This window comes from Staurois parvus, unplaced genomic scaffold (assembly GCF_062004578.1).
Source record: "Staurois parvus isolate SC_StPar_1 unplaced genomic scaffold, SC_StPar_1.0 ptg000013l, whole genome shotgun sequence".
Lineage (NCBI taxonomy): Eukaryota > Metazoa > Chordata > Amphibia > Anura > Ranidae > Staurois > Staurois parvus.
The window spans coordinates 15,474,406-15,500,373 of NW_028317809.1; the positions used below are offsets into that span (position 1 = coordinate 15,474,406).

Below are 25,968 nucleotides of genomic sequence, written 5' to 3' on the forward strand. Positions count from 1 at the left end.
CCTCCAATTTCCCCCCTCCCTCAGGAATGCGTTCAGCGTACCTTGCTAAGGGGCTGTCTATACAATCCTCTTGCCAAATAAGGTATTGGTTTGTCCGTTGTAGGAAGATACCAGTTGATTTTGGGTAGGAAAAAGAAGCTGTTGTGTTTTGTGTGTAGTCAGAGAAGTGAGGACTTTCGGCGTTTTTACCATCTAGCAAACCGAGTGCAAAGGAGAATCGCGCTGTACCAACGAAACTGAGTGCGAGACCAGAAATCCCTTTTTAGCTCATCAGACTTGAAACCCCAGGCATTTATTTGGCAAGTACTTATTTACCTACACTTCTTTCTGTTATCTGTTTGCTGTGCTGTTGTGCTCTGTGTGTGTGTGTATATATATATATATATATATATATATATATATTTATTGGTCACATCTTCTTTCTGTAAATATTTTTACTGCACCCTTTCAACCTTTTGGTAAAAAATCTTACTTTCTAAAAGTTGAACTGTTTCTATAGCTCCTGAATGTAACTTACAAATCCCTGCCGCTGAAGAGCGCTACTATGAGTATTTAACCCTCTGTATAACCGGTCTGTAGAGATAGCGGGATACTGACAGTTAACCAATCATCCTAGTGTATTGCTGAGTTTCCTCTTTCTCTGTATAAAAAGGAGGTGGTGGCAGTGTGAAGGGTTAATTGCGTAATTAACCTGACCCAGTAACAATCGCATTCAGGCTGCCGGTACGTCGATTGTGGTCCAATTAGCTGGAAAATCGGTGTGCAGGGTGCAGCTGGGTGTGGCATTGTTACGCACATGACATCGCGGTTTTAGATTGGCTAGTCCTTTGGTCACGAGTTTGGTGAGAAGGGCTGGGGTCTGACGCCGCGCCCGTCACAATCCTCCCTTGTCATTCAGTCAGCGGAAGTTTTGTATTCATTCATAGAATATGAAACTTCCTGTCAATGGCAGAGCAGCACTCAAGCTGACCCTATTTTGTTCTTGGAGGGTGATGGGAGGTTCCTGTCCCACTGCTGGAACACAGTGCTGCATACTGTAGGTATCTGAGGCTACATGCAGTTAATACAGCATGTCCAACAAGCACACAGTGCAGTAAATAGTAAATTTAAGCCAGCTAGGCCCAAATAATAATTTACTCTACAATGGTGTCAAGAAAGATTTCACACTCGACTTGGGGAGTGTTTTAATATAACAGGCCAAGCTTCAATGGGGTATGATTTTTGGTCCTTACATTTTTAGGCTACTGGCTCTAATTTTAACAGAAGTGTTTAATTGCATAAATCTATCAACAAAGAGGATCTATATACAAAAGTGTGAGGGCCTTTTCATGCTGATGTGCGTTTAATGCATTCCCATTGACATACAATAGAAGGTGCCTTTTTGGCACAAATGCAACATGCAGGACTTTTAAAAATATAGCGCACCTGCAGTGTGAAGAGTTACATAAGGTTTTATGGGGGAATAGTTTTCATGCTCTTTTTCATCCTGGGAAAATGTGGCAAAAGCACACCAGTGTGAAAGGGGCCTAAGCCTGATTTTTTTTTTTTAGCTGTTCTTCATATAAATGTCTAATGTGCAAACCTGAGTGGAGCTGCCCTTTAAGTCTTATTTGGATAAAATATCTGTGTTTGAAGGACAAGTTCACCTTTGGAACATGTTACATGTTCCTCCTATTTTTAGGGTGGAACATGTAACATGTTCCAGCATGTGCAGCCTCTCCCCACCAATCCCACTCCTCCCTGTGGATACTATTCCCACACCCGCTGTCACAATTTGAAAACAGTGTGCCCATGCGGGGCTCCGCCCACACGGCCGCATCATTCATTCACAGTTTCCAGTGGATGGATAGACTACAAGTACAGTGCCTTGAAAAAATATTCATACCCCTTAAAATTTTCCACATTTTGTCACATTACAACCAAAAATGTAATAGTATTTTTTGGAGATTTTATGTGATAGACCAACACAAAAGTGGCACATAATTGTGAAGTGGAAGGAAAATGATAAATGGTTTTCAACATTTTTTTACAAATAAATATCTGAAAACTGTGGCGTGCATTTGTATTCAGCCCCTTTACTCTGATACCCCTAACTAAAATCTAGTGGAACCAATTGCCTAATTAGTAAATAGAGTCCACCTGTACGTAAATTAATCTCAGTATAAATACAGCTGTTCTGTGAAGCCCCTCAGAGGTTTGTAGAGAACATTAGTGAACAAACAGCATCATGGAGGCAAAGGAACACACCAGACAGGTCAGGGATAAAGTTGTGGAAAAGTTTAAAGCAGAGTTAGACTATAAAAAAAAATATCCCAAACTTTGAACATCTCACAGAGCACTGTTGAATCCATCATCTGAAAATGGAAAGAGTATGGCACAACTGCACACCTACCAAGACACAGCTGTCCACCTAAAAAAAAAAAACAGACAAGGCAGGCAAGGACAACATTAATCGGAAAAGCAGCCAAGAGGTCCATGGTAACCCTGGAGCAGCTGCAGAGATCCACAGCTCAGGTGGGAGAATCTGTCCACAGAACAATTAGTCATGTACTCTACAAATCTGGCCTTTATGGAAGAGGGGCAAGAAGAAAGCCATTGTTGAAAGAAAGCCATAAGAATTCCCATTTTCAGTTTGCGAGAAGCCATGTGGGGAACACAGCAAACATGGGGAAGAAAGTGCTCTGGTCAGATGAGACCAGAATTGAACTTTTTGGCCTAAAAGCAAAACATTATTTGTGGTGGAAAACTAACATTGCACATCACCCTGAAAATCCCATTGTGAAACATAGTGGTGGCAGCATCATGTTGTTGAAATGCTTTACTTCAGCAGGGACAGGGAAGCTGGTCAGAGTTGATGGGAAGACGGATGGAGGTAAATACAGGGCAAACTTAGAAGAAAACCTTTTAGAGTCTGCAAAAGGCTTGAGACTAGGGCAGAGGTTCACCTTCCAGCAGGACAACAACCCTAAACATACAGCCAGAGCTACAATGGAATGGTTTAGATCAAAGCATATTCATGTGTTAGAATAGCCCAGTCAAAGTCCAGACCTAAATCCAATTGAAAATCTGTGGAAAGACTTGAAAATTGCTGTTCACAGATGATATCTATCCAATCTAACAGAGCATGAGCAATTTTGCAAATAAGAATGGGCAAAAATGTCCCTCTCTAAAATTGCAAAGCTGGTATAGACATCCCCAAAACGACTTGCACCTGTAATTGCAGCGAAAGGTGGTTCTACAAAGTACTGACTCAGGGGGGCTGGATACAAATGCTACACTTTTCAAATATTTGTTGTATAAAAATTTTAAAACCATTTATCATTTTCCTTCAACTTCACAATTATGTGCCACTTTGTGTTGGTCTATCACATAAAATCCCAATAAAATACATTTACATTTTTGGTTGCAACCTAACAAAATGTGGAAAATTTCAAGGGGTAGGAATACTTTTACTTTTCCAAGGCACTGTACCATCAGCCGTTGTGGCTGACTGCTTGTAGTTCTCAATGAACTACGAGGTTGCTGGTGAGCGCTCTCATAGTCCATTGATCTTCCTGCTCTCAAGTAACTGCCTGCCCATACGAGGTGCAGACAGACAACTATCCTGTAAGTCTGCGGAAGTCTGAGATTGCACCCCTGCTCTGCTGATCATAGGTGCAATCCTCCTTAGAGAAAAAAATAAAATGCACATTTTTTTTTTACCTGCAAAAAAATGTTTATTTATTTTTCCAAGGTGAATGTAGCCTTGAGTCAACAGTTTCTTTGAGATGTGATGTTAAGGTGACCAATCTGTTTTACCAGTCATGTAGTGGTGAAATGCTGTATATGGTAATATCACCAGGTACTGCTGAAAAGAAATCTGCACTAAACAAATGCAGGGGTTGCTGATGCTTATCTCATAAAAAATTTTTATTTTGTTGTTGCATCTGTTTTTTTTAATGCCATCTGAAAACCTGGAGCAAGCAAAAGATTGGCAAGTCTGAAATTCTGATCTGAATAGCTACAGGCTGTATTCCCAGAAACTATCAAAGCCATTAATTAAGTGCCATTAATTAAGTGCAACCAGCATTGTCATAAGGGAAGGTGAATAATGACAGACTCCATATTTCCCCATAGCATGTCTCCTGGAAGACAGCAGATTTCAGATTAGAAATTTGCTTCCCTTAATAACAACAAAATATACTACAAGATATTAGTATACTAGAACAATTTTCCTAGGTGTCTTTAACCATGCATTATAAAAGGCATAACAACCTCCTGCAGTGAAGTCTAAAAAGAATTACTGCCAACTAGCAGCTGGATAAGTGTGATACACAGTGCAACCAACAATTCCTAACAGACTCCAGCAGAGGGCATAGTGGTTATGTGGAAAACTGTCTGACTGTCGTCCTCTTCATAATCAAAATGCAGAAATGTGTCCAATCTGCATTCTGGCTTCTAAGATGTCATTCAAGCACTCTTTGGGGAAATAAAGTGTTACTCATATGTCAAGAACGCAGAATATAAATTCTTATTCTAAATTATGCCTGACTGGATGAATGCTAACATTTTGCAAAGCTGTATACTTACTAGAGACTGCAGGAGACATTGGGACTGATTCACTAAGATAAGTATTCTTAATCAAAAATTGACTGCTATTGTATCTTGAATTTTAAAATAAAAATTCAAAGTGTACTTTTTTTTTTGAAGTGTACTTATGGGAGAACAAGAATCCCAAACTAAGCACAAGGCTAGGTAGTGGAGAACAAAGGCTAGCAGATAACTCAAAAGTATCACCTGTAACCCTTTCTCTAGTGGCAATGGAAATAGAACATTTCTGATGGTCACGGTTTGCAAATGTGTAGTGCAAGATCCTGCTAACTGGTTGCTTAGATGTCAGGTATTGTGTTGTGGAATGGTGGCGCATCTATTTTCTAGTACCAAGAGGGCAAGAGTGTTGGCAACTGTCTAGACCTATTCTTAATTTAGGATTCTTTGCTTTTCACTAAGGGCTCGTTCACACTAGGTTGTTTTGCCAACGCTTGCAAACGCCCCTATAGCGTTTGGCAAGCGTTGGTCCGGCGTTTGCGGAGCGTTATTAACGCTCCGCAAACGCTCCGCAAACGCCGCATGCGTTTGCGGAGGTGCATTATCTACAGGGGAGGCTGAAGTTTTGTTAAAACAGGATACCACAGGAGCTCTTGGTTCTCGATATGTGGTCCTGAGACAGGCAATTTACTAGTGAGATGGAGGTGTAATTCCCAGTGTATATCAGTGGTTGGACTTCATGATCTTTAGGTGCCTTAATATTAGTTTTTATATACCAGGTTCCTCATACTGTAAAGCAGGCATGTCCAAAGTCCGGCCCGCGGGCCATTTACGGCCCGGGGGTCAGTTTAATACGGCCCTCCAACAGCCCTCCCTGTTCTGTGTAATGTGGCCCTCCCTTCTATGGCAGACAGTCTTCTGCTTGAGAGCAGAGGGCATTACGCATGCCTGACTGCGGCACGTTCTCCCTGGTCTGTGTAAATGCGGCTGTCGCACGGCCCTCCCTTCTGTGGCAGACAGTCTTCTGCTTGAGAGCAGTGCGCATGCGTGACTGCGCCGCGCTGAGAGCGACAGAGGGCGGTGACGTCAGGGCCGGGCTTCCAGTGTGAAGTGTGTTTCTCTTCCCCTCCCGGCTGCCGAGCAGAGACTTCAGCTCCAGCTACCTTTTTCACCCTTCACATTAGTGCAGGTAAGTTTTTTTTAAATTTATTTTCAATACATTGTGAAAACTCAGCTGTCAGTTGATCTTAATGTTATGAAATTAAAAGTATGTTGTTTGCAATTAACTTGGCATAAAATAATTTATTTGCATTTAATTGTAATGGTTCAAAGAATGTTCGGAAAAATGTTCGGCCCTCCACCATGTTCACTTCATCCAATCTGGCCCTCTTTGAATAAAGTTTGGACACCCCTGCTGTAAAGACTACTGATTAGATTAGCCAGGAGGGGGAACACATATCCCCATTTTGCAGGGTCTATACATCTAATCACTGTACAGCAGTGATATGTGTTGCTGAAGCCACCATATCCTCTGATAGTTCATCTTTTATCATGCCACATATTAGGGCCATTTTTCTAAAATGAATTTACCCTTAACAGTGGTTCCTGGTTGCCACCTTTTCCTTGTGCACCTTGTTGTCTCGTGTCTGCCCCAGGAGTTTCCTGAATGTTAGCTATATTTATAAACCTGAATTACCAGTGCAATCTTCCTACATGTGCCCTGAAGAAGATAGTCAAGAAACATGTTGACCTATGAGGACTTCTCTCCACAGATTACTAATCTTGTAATTATAAGTGAGCCCAAAAAAAGTTGGTTACTGCGACTGATATGTAGCAGTTGGTATTTTCCCATTTACCTATCGATGTTTGTGTACAGGCATTGTTTTTATGACCTGTAATAGGTCTTTTTGATATTTTATCAGTCATTTTGTAATAAAATATGCTTATGTTTGTGATGATTTTTCCTTTTGGTTTGGTGTACAATACAGATATGGTGTTGCCATGCAGTGGATCCGGGTCCAGAACTCCAGTGTAAGGCTTAGCGAAAGGTCAATCCAGATAGCTGCGAAGAGAGACCAGCACAGCAATAAAGTAGGAGTCTTGATTCAGGAAAATGCTAAAAAGCTATCAAAATATGTTATATTTTCCACAGTGCAGAGAAACTATGTCAATCCTCCTAGGAGACTAGAAAGAAACTAAAGCATGCTGTGAACAGGAGGGGTTATACTGGGCTGACCTTTTCTTTTTTTTTAAGTGTCAAATCCTCTTATGGGCGGCAATATAACCCAACAGTCTCTAAGTTCCTGGACAAGAAACAAATACTCATTCATTTTCCATGTATCCACAAAAGGTATGTTCAATAATAACCATATCTTCCTAATTATTCTAGGATGAGAACAAGTAAACTCCAACACTGGGGACACAAGTATTTTCAAGACTGGGAGGTTCTTTTTTGGTCAGTACAGGATATAGATTCCTTCCAGTTTACTAAATGACCCTTATATGTGAGACAATAAGGTTAATTTAAGTGCCGGTTCAAACTGATGCGAATCCTATGCAGATCAGATGCGATCCGAAAAGCATAGAATCGCATGTAATCTACAAAAGCATTATTTCCAATGCAGGCTGTTCGTATAGATTCGGTGCAAATGTGATTCAGTCCAAAAAAGGGTCCTGCGTAAGTTTAGTGCGTGTGTGGTATGAATTTAATCTTCTGTTATGCCCAGTCCCCTCAGAAATCGCATTGAATTCACACCTGTCACAGCAGAAATCACACTGGAACCACATCAGATTTGCACCGCGTCATTGTGAAACGCCACTAAAAGCAACATGATCAGTAATTCACATTTTCTTATTGGTGATTCTCGAAGAAATACTCCAAATTTGTGCTAGAATTTATATATTCAGCCTTTAATTAGAATTGTGTGCGTATGAAAAATATGTGCTTTTCTGTGTTTAGCTTTGCTCTGAAGCCAGTTCTTTGAGTTAAAAGGTCACACATGGTCTGACAGTTGCTCCCTCTTCAGCTGCCAGTCCTCACTCTCACATCTGTGTTTTAGAAACATGAAGACTATCAGTTGACTAAAGAGCAACCCTCACACCTCATGTGACCTCTTACTCCTGTTTTTAAGGGACAAAACGTAGACCTAGACAAAGTAAGTTTAACAAACACCGAAATAAACAAAAAAAGATGTTACATTTAGGGCAATTCTTTATTGCAACCAGGAAAAACTTACATGGGAATAAAGATTCCATAGGCCATGCCTGCCCCAGACTGATCAGAGATCTTTACAAAGTATGATGTCATGAATAGTACAGCTTTACAATAGAAAATAAGGATGCATGCTGGGACAAACTATTTCAGCATTTATGAATTCTAGATAACGCTGTCACAGGGGGAAAAAAAAAAAAAAAAAAACAAAAAACCGAAAATCCTGATGTTTCTACAAAAGATTCTAATGTTCTTTAAAACTGGCCATGGTTAAGTCATGGTGCACTGTTAAAACAACAAATAAAAGTGAATGTATCAAAAAGATTAAAACAGCATCTGGTAGGTGCATACTTGTGAATAAGAAAAAAAAAAAAAAAACCATACACCTCATCAACCCACTTCAAGCAGAGTGACTGCACTGCAGGGCCAGTTGCTATTGATCAAGAAGCAAAGATGAGAGTTCTAGAACTAATTAAACCGAATTCCGATTAATCTGTATAGTAGGTGTCAGATTAAAACTCACACAATGCCGAGTGAGCAGAGTGCTCTCCAACTACTACAGCACAACTAAATTACTTGATAGGACTTACGGTTATCATTTTGTCTGTTCGTTGGATAGGGATGAAAATATTTTTAGTGTAAAGTCAGTTTTCACAAGAAAGCAGAAGCACAGGAAGAAAAAAAAATTTGACATACATAAAAAGATAATGCTTAGGGGCAACTCGAGAACACCAGATAGAAATATGCTCGCACACAAATACAAAATGTCAAGGTGCACAGTATACAATACGCCAGCAAAACACAATGGAACTGACAACACTAAAGAAGTTAAACAATATTGCTACTTTTTTTGTTATTGTTTTTACGTGTTTTGGATTTTTTTTTTTAATAGGTTTTCATTTTATGTGTTGTTTTCATATTTTTTTTTATTATAATGACAGAGATGGAACTAGAATTAGCAGCATGAGAAAACAGGCAGGAATCATAGACCTCTGTCCAGAGCTGGTATGGCCTTTACTACAATGGATATCAATCTGTATGGTTCTTAAACACAATTCCTGTTAAAGAGACAGGAATGTATCACACTGAAAGATGGAACTCCCAGCATATAGGGGTGTCAAAAGGAATCTTACTCACAGGTGTGAAAGGCTGCTATCACATGACAGACACTGCTTGTAACTGGGGACATGGGGATATGCTGCCCTCCTGTCTAGACAGGCCACTATTGCATGCAGCAATCTCCATGCTCCCAACCTCTGTAGTGCTATCTTCATTGTATAGCCTCTTGATCCCATCATAGAAATCATCAACTTCCATCTGCTCCACTTTTCGCTTGGTGGACGCCTGCTTGCAGGCAGCCGGGGCTACTAGCCGCTGGTAGAAGAAAGTTGCTCCCTTCATAAGAGCTCCTGGTGTGCTTTTACCCTGTTTGTGGACTGCTGGCCCTGGGACAGGGGAGGGACGGAATTGGTACTCTCCTCTGTTGCAGTTCACCAGCGTCCTCTTGGAGGGGCTGTAGACATATACAGCATTGGGAGGCAAGGAAGCCTGCAGAGGAGAAAGGTGCCGCGCTGCCTCTTCCCGACAGCGAAACAGCTGGGAGCTATCCATCTGTAAGAAAATCAGAGAACTTGTAAAAAAACAGATCCCCAATGGTTGGGATACCTTAGTAAAAGAACAAGAATACTGCAGTGTCGCTATTTAAAAAAAAAAAAAAAAAAAAAAACACACCTTAAATAAATCATTATAGTTCTAGTTTCATTAAACTTGATGCCAGCCACAGTGCACAACACAACTTGAAAGCAGACACCAAAAGGGCACTGGAATGCCCATGAACATCCTATAATGCAATGTGCCAATGGATGCAGTCCAAGAGCTACAGTGAAAATCTACATAGTGCACATGCCCAGGAGCTTTACAGGTAGCAAAAAGGTGTTTAAAAAGGACCTTAAAAGGTTTTTGCTATTAGAGAGGATTTTAAAAGGTGGTCAAACACTGTCCAAATTTAGCACTACTTTCCTAAGTGCCAACAAGATGTACATTTTTCTACATAGTATACTGTCGTGTAATTTTAAAGAGGCTTTCCACTACCAATAAATAGAAATGGCTCCTTGTGTTCTCTCAATCAGCCCATGCCATTTTCAACAGTGCAACCTCCCTAAAGTATTCGGCCTCATGCACACAGGGCTTTAAAAAAAAAAAAAAAAAAAAAAAATGCAGCTTTTACAGACGTTTGCCATTTTTCTTTTCAGCCTGTAAAAGCAGCTTTATGTCAGCCTATATGTCAATGCACACATAGGCATTTACAAGAATATTAGAAAAAAAGCATTAACCGGCTAAAAAAATACCCATCAACAGCCCATTCAGGAGAGAAGCTAAAGAACATAAAAACGACTTGCGCATTTTAGTGTTATTGCATTCTAATGGCCAAAACATTTTAATATTGTGGCCAATGGAATCCATTAGTTCTCAAATGTAAGACACGCCTAAAAAGGTGTGAGCAATACCTGGCTTTTGGCACATTTTTTAAAGTCGCTTTTTCCTACCAGGAGTAAAAGCTATTCAGAGGAAAAATTCAAAACACCCTGTGTGCACGAGGCCTTAAAACGGTATTAAACCCTAAAGCAAACATTATATTGCAACTTACCAATTGCAGCCAATGATGGCTGCATTAGTTTTCTTTTTTGGGCTTTATATCCTTTATTTATATATGGTGATTGGGCCAGTAAGTCTGTTTAACTGCTACATTTGCAGGATGGCTTGTTCTGTTGGAGGGTTGAGACAAACTAGTTACCACTGACAGGGGTGCTTACAATTACCATCTTTTATTTATTAATGTAAAACCTTTGTCTCAAAAGGAACAAAACTGTTTGGTTTGCTATAACTGCTTATAAACTGTGATTTGGAGTTTGGCTTAAATTTTTTAGTGCATCCAAATCTACTAGTACATCTAACACTCCCCTCACCCCAGACTGACAATGTTTCTGTCCAAAGATGCCCCTGTGCTCCTTTATGCAGATTGTAGGCATTCTAATACAAGGTGTGTATAACTGACCAGATTACCAGGTGAAAACAGAGGGGAAAAAAAGAAAAAACTTAAACCACCCCATTTAAGGATTGGTAAGCTGCAATAGATTACATTTTTGGTTTTGGGACTTCATACCACTTTAAGTTGCAATTTTAACATTTATTTGATTGTAAAACAAGCTAGCAGTTTTTCTAATAGTGTGTCAGATTACCAAAGCAAGGTTTTGGTCAGGCAAGTGGCTTAGGAAAATGGGATCACTGTTACTTTGAATGAAAGTGGAATTTCCTTTTTAAACCTCAGAATGTGTAACCTACCTGTGCAGTCTGAAGCAGTTTGATGGTAAGCCCCAGCCAGTCAGGAAGTTGTCTTTCCATATCTAAGCTGAGGACAGCCAATGCCAACATGGAACCCTTGAATTTCAGGAGCTGGTGAGAAGCAATGCACTGAAGAAGCTGGCGGGTGAGCAGTGCCAAATGCTGCGACGGATTCATCTCTGGCATCCTGTCTAACATCTCAGGGCTGCTGGTCAGTGCTATGGCATGGAACTGCATAAAAGAAGAAGAATGTCAGGCCTAGATCGGTGTACACTCTCACTAAAGCTATTATAATAATGATCGGATTCTCTATTGCAGACATATCATTTAAGTATACTGTACTCTATTATACAACCTTACTGTACTATACAACATAAATTCAGAGGGAGACCTTCAATGGTTAGAAAGGATACAAATGCATCTGGGTCACACACACCCCCTGTCAAATCAGCATAGGTCATAAATCCCACTGTTGGAACAGATAGCAAGGGTCCTTCTTACAGAATGGTGGCAGGGGACAGGCTTTTCTACTTAGTATGTGGCTGACATAAAGATGATTAACTGTAAGACTGCACTCCTTTAAAGCAGAACTCTGGGCAAAAACTTCTTTACAAGTCCTTGTTACGGATTTCCTACCTTCACTGAATAAGTCATCCATCTTCTAGTTCATGCAGTAGTTGCTCTGAAACAGCTTATTCACTTTCAAATCAAACCAATAATTCTCTTTGTTTTCCTGTTTGTAAGACCGGTGGCTGCTATGCCTCCTATTCACCCAGACACTGGTCTTAGCACATCCCTTCTGTAGTTCTCTCTCCATGAATCAGTGATGTATTCAGCCCCACTTGCAGTGGTGGGTGGACCGAGACTTTCAGACACATTCAAAACGTGCAGGCCTAGTGTACCCGCCCACATTTACTACAATTCCCTGTGGTTGATGGAAACTGCAGTTACCTTTTACTACAGAGAGAGGGGAGGATATGATGTGATCCATGCTGTTACTCCTCCTCCTTGGCAGAGCACCTATGATTAAGCGCTGATGACGGCGTAAAACGTGTTAGCTGTAGTGCTATGCTCCCTCTTTTGTACATCATAGAATGTCTATTTTGAAGATGTCCAAAAAAAAGGTAATTTTATCAGATGTGCGGCAGATGCTACGACAGGGCCAGTGTGCAGTGGAGGTGATGCAGGTGGAGACCAACCTTGAGCGGTGACTACTCTCCCCCCCCCCCCTCTTTCTCTCTGCCCTCTCTCTTTCTCCCCCCCCCCCTCTTTCTCTCTGCCCTCTCTCTTTCTCCCCCCCCCTCTTTCTCTCTGCCCTCTCTCTTTCTCCCCCCCCTCTTTCTCTCTGCCCTCTCTCTTCCCCCCCCCTCTTTCTCTCTGCCCTCTCTCTTCCCCCCCCTCTCTCTGCCCTCTCTCTTCCCCCCCCTCTCTCTGCCCTCTCTTTCTCCCCCCCCCCTCTTTCTCTCTGCCCTCTCTCTTCCCCCCCCCCTTTCTCTCTGCCCTCTCTCTTTCCCCCCCCCCTTTCTCTCTGCCCTCTCTCTTTCCCCCCCCCCCCCCCCTTTCTCTCTGCCCTCTCTTTCTCCCCCCCTCTCTCTGCCCTCTCTTTCTCCCCCCCTCTCTCTGCCCTCTCTTTCTCCCCCCCTCTCTCTGCCCTCTCTTTCTCCCCCCCTCTCTCTGCCCTCTCTTTCTCCCCCCCTCTCTCTGCCCTCTCTTTCTCCCCCCCTCTCTCTGCCCTCTCTTTCTCCCCCCCTCTTTCTCCCCCCCTCTTTCTCCCCCCCTCTCTCTTTCTCCCCCCCCCCTCTTTCTGCCCTCTCTTTCTTCCCCCTCTCTCTCTGCCCTCTCTTTCTCCCCCCCTCTCTCTCTGCCCTCTCTTTCTCCCCCCCTCTCTCTCTTTCTCCCCCCCCTCTTTCTGCCCTCTCTTTCTCCCCCCCTCTCTCTTTCTCCCCCCCCCTCTTTCTGCCCTCTCTTTCTCCCCCCCTCTCTCTTTCTCCCCCCCCCCCTCTTTCTGCCCTCTCTTTCTCCCCCCCTCTCTCTTTCTCCCCCCCCCCTCTTTCTGCCCTCTCTTTCTCCCCCCCTCTCTCTGCCCTCTCTTTCTCCCCCCCTCTCTCTTTCTCCCCCCCCCTCTTTCTGCCCTCTCTTTCTTCCCCCTCTCTCTCTGCCCTCTCTTTCTTCCCCCTCTCTCTCTGCCCTCTCTTTCTCCCCCCCTCTCTCTCTTTCTCCCCCCCCTCTTTCTGCCCTCTCTTTCTCCCCCCCTCTCTCTTTCTCCCCCCCCCTCTTTCTGCCCTCTCTTTCTCTTTCTCCCCCCCCTCTTTCTGCCCTCTCTTTCTCCCCCCCCTCTTTCTGCCCTCTCTTTCTCCCCCCCCTCTTTCTGCCCTCTCTTTCTCCCCCCCCTCTTTCTCTCTGCGCCCCCCCCCCCCCCCCCCAACTACTACATGAAGCTGCAGTGCTGTCATCAGGGTCCGGGGATTACACACTGACCTGCTGCATACTCTGCCCACCCCTCCAGCTCTCCGACTTCTGCACCCATGGCAGGGATACCCGCCCCTCTGCTGAAACTCCGAGGAGGAGAGGTGTCCGATCTGCCTGCCTCACTGTCCGTCCTTTCACTTCCTGCTTATGAAAATTCAATTAGACGTTATTCCTAAATGGTAAGGATTTTCAAAATGGTATTAACGGTTTGTGTTTTGTATAGGGGGTGTGCTAATCGGTGATTTTTTTTTTTGCTGCATCTGGATTGTATAAAATGGATTTAAACTGAAAGCTCAGCGTGGCTTTACAGTTTACCTGGATACTTTTGTATCATTAGTATAGCAGCAGTATATTGAATACTGACAGTTTGATGTGAAATCATTGCTGTGTGCTAGCTGCTTACATTGAAATGATTGCTTGAGGACTTCAATCACATTCAATCACACAAGTAAAATGTAAAAGGTACCCTGTGGTTAGCATGGTGACATCTTCAAGCAGCAACCACAATCATGCTGTTTTCATACCGGGTACATAGGTGTGAGTATATTCTGTATGATGATATACAATATACAGTATACATTCAGAAAATGTCAGTAGCATTCTTAGTGTGCAGTATTTTATAGCTGAATGACAGGGCTTAGTGGTATAACAGGGAGAGGTTTAATCAAGTCAAAACCCTGTGTACAGCCTGGGCTAAGAATCCAAGGGGCTTCAATGGGATCAATCTGAAGACCACAAACAGTTACCGTGAAGAAAAAAAAAAAAAAAAAAAAAATCACCTCAAGGCCAGCTAAGTACATCAAACTCCATTTTAGATTGTTACCCATTTCTACTGATACAGAGACCTGTCTCTCACAGACTGCCAAGTTAGGGGATGGCCTACTATAATCACTCAACCAGTCTCAGTGTTATGAAAACAGAAATCCAGCATACGACATCCTGTCAGACGTGCAGGTATCTTGCATAAAGATCTGTCTTGGCAAAACAATAGAGTGCCTGTAGTTTCCACAGCTTTAGCGAAGAAAAGTCTGCCAGTTTTCGAAAATAGCACCTGGCTGCATATGCATAAAAAGGTTATTTTTTTCTCTATTTTTTTTTTTTTTTTTATAACAAAACACAAAATGTCTCATGTAACAAATGTAAAAAGGTTGAAAATTTTTTGGCAAATGGTCAGGAAAATGGCTAATAAACTTTATATTTGTTGGTAAAGGACTCCAGCTTCCCTGCATAGGTTCAACCCTTCGTTATCGAGCCAATGCTAGTGCTGTCTTCTTAAGGAAGGTACCCTGCTTTATATTTCTTGGGACTGCCCTTAACTACAATCCTACTGACAGTGGGTTCACCAGATTATTAAGGAAGTAACCACTTATATGCTTGACTGCTGCCCAGCCCAAAATTTGTTTCATGACCCCTCCCTGCCAGGCGAGCATTATCAGAAGTCTCTTGCAACTCACATGGTCAATGCAGCCAGAATGTACTAAACACTGGTATCAACCCTCAGTTCCATCCCTGAAAGAATGGTTTGCAAGACTGAACTGATTTACACTTCACAAGATAGACTCTCTCAGACTTTGCTACAACTTTGGCTCGCTGGATTCATTTCACATCTACCCAGACTTACACCACTATCTAGTTGAGGGTGGTTTTTATTTGTTACCTCTGGCCTCCATTCCCTAACATATCTTGGATGAACAGTCCATTTGCTATATCAGTTTGGGAAGACACTCTACTAGGCTGTCCCTTGTCTGTCCTCCCTGACTTACCTGTACTTACATTCTACACCCCCCCCCCCCAACTTTTCCCTTTTTCACGTCATTATATTTTCTTGACTCATTTTTGTCTCTGTTGACCTACATTACTCCTATTCATCTATTTTCATTTTCTTGAAGAAAGTTTTGTTTGACCATGCTTGTCTATGTACATTGGTCACGTTTGCCACAGTGTGAGAAGTATTGTGGTCTTTGTACTTCTGGCTTGTAAATTTAAAAAAAAAAATAAAAATTTATATATATATATATATATATATATATATATATATATATATATATATATATATATAATACGATCCCACATATAAAAAAGGTATTTACAATTTGCATGAAATCCAAAGGTGTTGCCGTGTGAAGGTCCCAGTTCAGTTTGTCCAGAATAATCCTCTCCATTCGGAGGACTTCAGCTGGAGAGCAGCCGCAGTCACTTTCCTGTGTCAAAACCTTTAGAACAGGAATCCGCTGCAAGAGAAATACATTGAGACTGATTTACTAAAGGATTAAGGAATGCTCTCACAAGAAAATGTAATTATCCGACCGTGTGAAAAGAAAATCATCTTTCATCTGCACATGAAGTGAATAATTATGCGAATGACCCACTAAAAGGCTATACACCAATTAAAAACATAATTCAGGTAAATGTTAATGCAGACTGAACTAGAAGGACCCATTTATATATCTTTGCACGTGCATTATGGCAGTCCATTTATTTAAATAGGCTTCCAAACCACCAAGAAAGGTGCATGTGATATTTAGTCAACTGCAAACAGAACGTATGCATGATCGCAGTTCTTTTTTTTTTATACACATTTCTTTTCATATATATTATTTTATTACAATATTTTCATGTATTCATATGTATGATTTACAATGTTCAAATTAACAAAAAGCTGATTAACAAATGTGCACCTTCCTCCAAGATATTCTGCAGAGCCCACGTCTCCATACCCATGAAAAATAGAAAATAGCAAACAGGAGCTTCTTATGCAGCCGACAGTTCCATTACACCAAGTGTATACAATGCTAAACACTTAAAAGCACTTGCCGGCCCCTAAAACACTTAAAACAATATAGTCAATTGAACTATCTGGTGAATGCTTCTGCGTTGCTAATATCCCAATTGTATATTAAGCTTGCACATAACTAAATTTACATACAATATAAACATATAAAAAAATCTATTGCATTTCAGCATGATGAAGTTACGTGACAGTGACGCAATGCGTAGGGCAAACAGAGGCAGAAGTGATGTCGTGTGGAAGTGCTTATTTAGATCTCAACAATAGAAGCGATTGTTTATCTTGTGAAATGTGGAGACGATAGTATGGATGCATAAGAAGTTTAAAGGCACCATACCTCCCTTCTATTTTGGTTAATGTAAGAAAGGAGTGAAAAGCCTCTAGTGGTCTGGAGGAGAAGGAGGCAGAAAGATTTGGTGGAATCTGGATGGCATGTTATATACACGCACAATGACAAATTTGGAGGTGAGAGTTTTGTGAGCACAGAGGTGGCACTGTATTGTGCGAAGCCAACAAGGAGCGCAAATATTTTGGTGTTGGATAATCACGCACTTATATGTGGACTGTATGAACTGACGCATTTATATATTTTACATGTTGAAATGCAATAGGATATTTTTACTTGTTTATATTGTATGTTAATTTAGTTATATGCAAGCGTCACACACAATTAGGATATTACCAGCACAGCATCATTCACCAGATAATTCACTTAATATGGGAACACATTTTGATGCTAGCAGCAGCACTAGTCATTTAAAAAGATACACACCTATTTTATATCACATTCATTGTATAGCACAATCACTTAGTTTGACCCCCGGGTCACATATATGAGGTCGTGCGGGCCGCGTTTTGCACGGGCACGAGAGCCCATTCATTTGAATGGTCTCCCGTGCCCGTGACACGCGGGGAAGAAGTCTCTGCACTTCTTTGGAAAATGCAGCCCGCATGGGAACCTCGGTTCCCAGTACGGTTGCGTTTTCCATTGCAGGCGGCGTGGCATTAGAACTAGAATTTCTCTATGCGGGTGGTGCGGCTGCACGGATTTTCATGTGGATCCACAGTGGCACCACCCGCACAAATGTGAACCAAGGGTTAGGTAGCGCAGGAGTTTCACACTATAGAATATAGTCAATTCAAATGATCACACAAGGACACTGACAATTTACCGACAAGTAAATGTACCGAGCTCTCTAGCCCCACTGGATACAAAAGGTTCACTGTCACAATAAATCTTTACCAAGTAGTCTATATCTAAACTCCAAGTCAATACAGAAACCCAGAAAATTCAAAAGTGGCCCTGTACTGAATTATGTGGTATGGCCCTAAATAACTGTGTGAAAATTCTTATCTTGAAAAGGACTCTTCAACTGGATTTTCCCACTGGAGAGTCAAAAGAAGGTTCATATAGACTAGAGAGTTGTTGGCCAAACAGACACAAATGGGTTGATTTACTAAAACTGGAGAGTGCAAAATCTGGTGCAGCTATGCACAGAAAACCAATTAGCTTTGAAGTTTTCTTTGTCAAAGTTTAACTGAACAAGCTGAAGTTAGAAGCCGATTAGCTACCATGCACAGCTGCAGCAGATTTTGCACTCTCCAATTTTAGTAAATCAACCCCAAAGGGTTTTTCTCATAATGAAGGACATTGCACATTCAGTACATCATGTGAATGTAAATAAAAATGGAGAAGGGGTCAGAACAGGCTCCAGTTTATTTATTCTGGGAAACTCAATTAACAAACCTTAAACATTGAAAAGACTGGAAGATAATTCAGACAGTTGTTTAATCTGTAAACACTTCTCCTTATAATATTTCATTAATCAAAACCATTCATGTACAAGCATAGCTGATGTTCACCCAGAGCTAGAGTACATATTTAACAAAATACTATGGCATCATAAGGTAGCCAATAAGCCCCTAATACATAGACATACTATATATAGTATATGTTCGGTTACATCACTTTCCCAGGAAGTAACACTACTACTACCGTAGACCATTAACGCAGATCCTAGATCACTGCAATGCCCTCAGTCTTTCACGAAAGGCAGATCATAAGTTGGTTTCTACCACTGTAGACGGAGGGAAGTATACGAAGGCCCGCTATTTGTGGCTATAAATTTTGTCTGATTGCTGCTGGCAAACCGCATTATGAATTTCTCACCGTACGGTAGCTGCAATCAACCCACTGGCCACTACTGCTGAAAAGCAATTGAGGCAGATAAAACCTGTTATCAGATTTTGACCACGGTATATTTAGTACAGGTATTTACACAGTGCAGACAATTTATGCCGTGTTTTACATATGCACTCAACAGCCACTTTATTATTAGATACACCTGTTCAATTGCTTGCTAACACAAATTGCTAATCAGCCAATCACATGGCAGTATCTAGATGTGTTGAAGACTTGCTGAAGTTCAAACCAAGAATTAGAATGGGCAAGGAAGGGGATTTAAGGGAGTGAACGTGGCATGGTTGTTGGTGCCAGGTGGGCTGGTCTGAGTAGTTCAAAAACCGCTGCTGAGGCTTTCACGCACAACCATCTTTAGGGTTTACAAAGAATGGTCCGAAAAAGAGAAAATATCCAGTGAGCAACAGTTGTGTGGATGAAAATGCCTTGTTGATGTCAGAGGTCAGTGGAGAATGGGCAGACTTGTTGCTGCAACATTCAGATGGTAGGGTCAGAATTTGACTTACACAAAATGAAAGCATGGATCCATCCTGTCTTGTATCAACAGTTCAGGCTGGGGGTGGTGGTGTAATGGTGTGGTAGATATTTTCTTGGCACTAGCAAGGTGTACCCAATAAAGTGGCCAGTGAGCGTATATTGTATATTCACATTGATCCCTGCCCACAATCCAAGGTCCTTGACTCACATTCATAAGTACACATACTAGGGCCAATTTTAGACAGAAGCCAATTAACCTACCAGCAGGTCTTTGGAGTGTGATAGGAGTATCTGGAGGAAACCCACGCAGGCACAGGAAAAACATACAAACTCCCTGCAGGTACTGCTGTGGCTGGGACATGAACAGTTTGAACAAACCTTAGTGCTGCTAGGCAGAAGTGCTAACCACTTAGCCACTGTGCTGTAGATGTGCAAATGAATGTCATACGTTTGGCACTGATTCAAGTCCAAGTTGGTGTTTTCTTAAGGACACAGTGCCAGGGAGCACCTGTATGACACTCATTCACATGTCCATAATCTATTTCCAAGTGACCATCACGAGTGTAATTAAGACTCACCTCATCCTCTTCAATGGTTTTAGTAGCAAGAAAGAAGCAGCTGATTGCAATGCACCTCAAGTATTTTGGATGAGCCTGTAAAGTAAAAATGATATCTGGATAGTCATAGCCATTTCCATTATTTTATTTCCAAAGCATCAACATGAGCCCAGGATATGTTCTGGAATTCAGGCTCTTTCTCCCATCTCTGACCCTCTTTTCCCTGTCATGGTAATAGCGGAACAACAATAATGGCTAACACTAAGTTATAAAAGACAGTAGAGAGTAAACCATGAGGAGATAATCACTGAAGGCTCTTTGAAACCATACAATACTGCATCTGCACTATTGTGTTTTAGTACAAATAAAAAAGCCAGAAAACCTCAGAAAACCCAGAAAAACAGAATGTATATGAGACCTAAAGGATGAAAAATGGGTACCTGGTATATAACCTTTTATCTCCTTACAGCTTTAAATAAAGTAAGGTATTCTCTTCAACACATGTTTTTGATCAAACAACCTTGACACAATGTCAAATACAGGTTTAACCGCTTCCTGACCGCCCTATAGCAGGTATGCTGCTACAGGGTGGCACAGGTGTGCAAAATCACGTATATATATGTGATTTTGCATTTCCCAGTGGGGGGCAAATCCTACCCACACCGACATTTGTGGCCATGGCTGTCGATCACCGGGTCCCGACCGGTAATCGCCGGGGATCTCCGCTATAAGTCGCTGATTGGCGCTGTTACTAGTAAAAATAAAAAACTCCAGTATCTATACCGCCATTTGCAAACGCTATAACTTGCATATAAACCAATTTACACATATTGAGATTTTTTTTTTTTTAGCAAAAGACATGTAGCAGAATACATTCTGTCCTAAATTAATGACAAAATTAGATTTTTTACATTTTCTTACTGGATGATTAATAGCAAGAAGTCAAAAATATGTTTTTTTCCCCCAAAACTGTCGATCTTTTTTTAAAAAAAAAAATAACTCAAAACAACCCCCCCCCCCCAAAAAAAAAAACCAAAAAAAAAACCACATGCGATCAAATACCACCGAGAAAAAGCTAAATCCGTGGGGGGGAAAAAAAATGCAAATGTCGTTTGAGTGCAGTGTTTCATGACTGCACAATTGTCAGTTAAACTAACAGCGCCGTAACGCAAAGAATGGCCTGGACAGGAGGGGGGGGGGGGGGTAAATCCTCAAGAGGGCAATTGGTTGAAAAAAAAAAAAAAAAAGGGCAACATATGCTTTTTATATTATCACAAACTACAAACACCCGAACTTAAAGACCAGAGGAAAGATCATGCTACTAAAATCCCTGATGTAAGAGATCTGTGTGTTAACTTGTTGGGTCATCCCAAAACTGAGCTATTGAAAAGGGGCTATTTATTGTTCTGCTCACATTTCCTAAGTATTTAATTGCTGAATACAAATGATCACCTTGACTGAGGCCAAGAATCGGTCCAAAATACTTATGGCCAGAGCGAGCGTTTCTGGGTAAACCTGGAACTGGTGTCTCAACTTGGCCAACCACTGGATAACGTCATCCCGCTGTTGTGGAGAAATAGCTGTATCCTGTGCAAAACAAAGACCAGAGTTTCATAAATAAGTAAATGTCAGATTTACTGGTTTATTGCAGGAAAACTTTGCACACAAAGTAACCAGTAGCATATGCAACATTCACTACATTAAAACATAACAAGGTGCATCAAATGCCGCACTTTGACCAAACCCTTCACAATCGGAGTATAAATCAATAAACAAGTTACAATGATAGGCAGGAATTCTAGCAGCTAGAGGTGCAGCAAACACAGACAAGTGATAGAAAAGGTGTAATTATTGCACTATACCACTTTATGCCTTCTATTATACTGAAAAAATTCCATTCACTGCAAAATTAATGTAAACCAGAACTGGATATTTACACTACATTCACACAAATGGCCAGGGTTGCACAGTTTGTTATGTTCATGGGCAGCTAAACGTTATCACTGTAACGCATTTGGCCGAGTAACTGCGCTATGTTTTGCGTGCAGTCAGATCTCTGCTAAAAAACCAAGCCCTGGACACATATGGGCTGATTTACTAAAACTGGAAAGTGCAAAATCTGGTGCAGATCTGCATAGAAACTAATCAGCTTCGGTTTTTTTCTTGTCATAGCTTAATTGAACAAGCTGAAGTTAGAAGCTGATTAACTACAATGCAACGCTGCACCAGATTTTTTGGTCTCCAATTTTAGTAAATCAACCCCATACTGTCTACATCCAGGGCTGGTCAGAAGCTCAATTCACGGGAAGTGGGAAGGGATGGACTGCTTGAAATGTATTTTCCAGACCAACTGCTATTTTCCAAAAATGAGGACAGCTACTAACCTACTCCTTGCAATCAGGTTGTTGAAAGAGTTCTACATTTTAAATTCCACAGTCCTTCTACAGAACAGACATACAATAGTTGGATGTTCTGGCTTTTTTATGCCCATAATTTCTGAATCCATTGCTTCCCCCTTCTTGGAGTCTCAGTTCAACTACAGCATTTTCCATAACATAAAACTCAGTGTTAGTAGAGTCATTTTTTTTATTATGCCACAATCTGGCAGACAAGTCACATATATTAAAAACACACTTACATGTTTATATTAGACATATAAAATGTGGTAATTCTTGCCTGTATGTGTTCATTATGAATACTGACACGAAATCACACAATTGCCATGTTAAGGTTTACATTGTAAGTGCGTCTGCTATGCCTGAGGCTCGGTATATTTTGAAATTTAAATGTGATAGTAGTCATTCTCACAGGCTTGCTCATGTTTTTTCTTGCAATGCAGGAGTCACAAGGAAAGCTAGCAGACACAAGAATTAAAAAAAAGGCTTTACATGTACATTGTCAGAGCACAATAGCAGTCATACCCGTGGATTAAGCAGGCAAAACAGCCTTTACAAGATTGACACAACAAAGCTCAGAGCTACAAACTGTACCTCCGGGTCGTATCTTAATGCCATTCCCATATATTATGTTCTGTGGGAAACCACCAACATCACTAGTTGTGAAGGCCCTATGTAATTTAAAGCTTTTGGTCTGGATTCCAAGGAAGGTCTGATTTACTGGTTACTGTCCCTGGGACCCTAACCTATTGATATCAGTGGTGCTCTCCTCTTTTCTGGACTTTATGTTCTCTCATGTCATCAGCTATTGCCTTTCCCTTTTAAGAGTAATTGATCTCTGACTTACAATGCTTGTTTGAACTATATGGTAATGAGGGATTCAGTGAGCGCTAACCGACACAGCAGCTGATACACTAAAAAGGAAAACCATCAACCTTCAAACAAACAATATGAGATAAATAGTGCAGCGCTAGATGTTATATGACTGTACCAGTATTGAAGATGGTGCAATATCCCTTACTTAAATGTCAACAGATGTGGACCACATACATTATATGTGACCAAACACACTATATGTGATCTTCCCAAGAGTTGAAAAAAGGGGGGAAGAAATGACGTGAGCTTCACACAACTTCACTTCACAATACAAAACGCACAATATAAATGCACAGTACAGTCCAGCCATCAAAGAAACACAGATGAGTGTATCTCGATGAGATCCTTATGATGCATGTAGTCCGGCGATGTGCAGAAGAAATGAATAAATTGCGCACTCACCGGAAGCACAATTTAAATTGTGCGTTTGTGTCTCATACACCAGGTAATCACCTGGTGGTCCTGAGGAATTAAATGCTCGATGTGGAGCAAAAAGGAATACCCATAGTGTAGTATTTATGTCAAATTATAAAAGGATTTATTGTATATTAGAACAAAAACACTTAACATAAATATGAGAATAAAATCAATCCTTGTGCACTAAGGATATCATGAATGACACACTGACCAGCTGGTATAGAAGAATGGCCGCCGGACCCCCTTGATACGGCGGCTTAGCGTCACGGCTAGCAGGGGCTCCTCCTTTTATAATTTGACATAAATACTACACTATGGGTATTCCTTTTTGCTCCACATCGAGCATTTAATTCCTCAGGACCACCAGGTGATTACCCCATGGCCCAGAGAAATATTCAGCTGATCCTGTTTTGGAGCCTGTCTGCCAGAAGGAATCCCCAGATGTGTTACCTTTCATCATAGAACCACCTGCTCAGAGCTTCCCTTCATCCACAGGAGGAGTGACCTTTGGTGTATGAGACACAAACGCACAATTTAAATTGTGCTTCCGGTGAGTGCGCAATTTATTAATTTCTTCTGCACATCGCCGGACTACATGCATCATAAGGATCTCACCGAGATACACTCATCTGTGTTTCTTTGATGACTGGACTGTACTGTGCATTTATATTGTGCGTTTTGTATTGTGAAGTGAAGTTGTGTGAAGCTCACGTCATTTCTTCCCCCCTTTTTTCAACTCTTGGGAAGATCACATATAGTGTGTTTGGTCACATATAATGTATGTGGTCCACATCTGTTGACATTTAAGTAAGGGATATTGCACCATCTTCAATACTGGTACAGTCATATAACATCTAGCGCTGCACTATTTATCTCATATTGTTTGAACTATATCTCTTATGAGACAGCTGTCTTGGCAGAGGCAGGGCTTTGCTTTTTCATATCAGCCTCCAGCAAGGAGAACACAGAGCAGCAAAACATAGTGCAATCACTAAATTTCACTCCAAATTTTCCAATAGAGGCCTTAGCTTCCACACTGAAGATGCAAAAAGATGCAAAAAAGTGTTTAGGCATCCTTACATACCAGAAAATGATTTTTTATGAGGAAGAGGACATTTTCAGGGTGCTTCCGTAGCACAATTAAAATTTCTAAACATAGTGAATCTTTAGGTTTTAAAGTGTTACTAAACCTACCAGTAACATCAATCTGTATATGCAGAGTAAAGCATGCTTGTTATACTCACAGTGGAACCTATATCTCCTGATATAACAGATGTTTGGGGGCAAGCTGCACATGCTCAGTTTATTATTATTATTATACAGGATTTATATAGCGCCAACAGTTTGCTCAGCACTTTACAATATAACGGGAGACAATACAGCAACAATACAGTTCAATACAAGAGGGATAGGAGGGCTCTGCTCCTTGGAGCTTACAATCTAGGTTTAGAGTGTATTGCTAGAGAGGTTTTTTTTTCTTGGGAGAGTACATATGTCATCAGCACAAGGCCAATCAGTGCTGTCCAGATAGAGGGTCAAGGGTCCTGCAGTCTCATAGGGGAGAATTAAAACTCATCCTACAAGCTTTAACCAGTGCTCTGCTGGACACTGACAGAAGTCACAAGAATGCTTTAACTGCTGATAAGAAATGGTATTTAGCAGTTTAGATTTACTAGAACAATCGCATTTCCATGTTATGTGTACTGTGGGAGACCAGATATATTGAATGTAGGGTCCTGGGTTTAGTAACACCAAGTTCGGTTCCACTCATTTCAGCCTTCCACACAACTGCGTACAGGATGCTCTTTTCACATCAATAGCCAGATTTTTGTGCTGTGTTACAGTAACTTAAAGCTCAGTCCCAATACTACAATATTATCCCTTGCAGTGGGGCTGCTATCACACTGCAAAAGGCTGCCTGCTCGTTTTGCCTAGGGGAGAGGAGAAGCACCTTTACTTACCTGATCTCCACCAGCCGTGGACTGTCTCTGGGCATCCTCATGACCAGTGCAGGCCTTTTAACCCTGCACTAGACTTGATGACAACAGGACCTTAAGCTAGTGGATTGTAGGGGAGAAGACTGGAATGGGCCTGTTCTGTGCCCCCTAGTACTAAATTAGCAATTAACCCTTGCAGTATGAGCACAGCCCCACTGCAAGGGAAAATTGTAGCGTTTCCCGAAGCTGGGTTTTAACATCCTCAAACTATCTAGACTATCTTAAAAGAACCAATACCAAATCCACAAAACATAAATGACTCTCTTATTAATGAATGGATAACACCAATGGTCTATGGAACAGCATGTTGGATCTTACAAATATACTAGAAACATGGTACCTGAAAGAGATAGTTATGAAGATGATACAAGGAAAGGACGTGCAACTGCAGTTGTTGATGGGTTAAAAAAAAACAAAAAAAACACAATATAGGACAGACGTGCTACTTTTTTGCGATTCTCAATTAATCTTACAAATATACTAGAAACATGGTACCTGAAAACAGGTGGTTATGAAGATGATACAAGGAAAAAACGTGCAACTGCAGTTGTTGATGGGTTAAAAAAAAAAAACAAAAAAACACAATATAGGAGAGACGTGCTACTTTTTTGCGATTCTCAATTAATGTATTTTCACTCAAGTCAGCTAATTACACAATAAATTACATGTTGGCCCTGAATGAATCATTCAAATTGTGCCAGGGCATGAGCA

The 25,968-nt window shown here is 41.2% G+C and overlaps 1 protein-coding gene across 1 annotated transcript in view; it reads right to left on the minus strand.

The window, feature by feature from the left end:
• Positions 1-7,720: 7,720 nt before the first annotated feature.
• Positions 7,721-25,968, minus strand: part of CCNI (cyclin I) — a 59,286-nt gene continuing 41,038 nt past the window's right edge. The window contains exons 3-7 of the mRNA XM_089676122.1: positions 21,024-21,158; positions 19,593-19,667; positions 15,640-15,780; positions 11,081-11,311; positions 7,721-9,349 (exon numbers count right to left, since the gene is read on the minus strand). Coding sequence (XP_089532248.1) covers positions 8,894-9,349; positions 11,081-11,311; positions 15,640-15,780; positions 19,593-19,667; positions 21,024-21,158 — 1,038 coding nt within the window. The 3' untranslated portion in view covers positions 7,721-8,893. The remainder of the gene's footprint in view (positions 9,350-11,080; positions 11,312-15,639; positions 15,781-19,592; positions 19,668-21,023; positions 21,159-25,968) is intronic.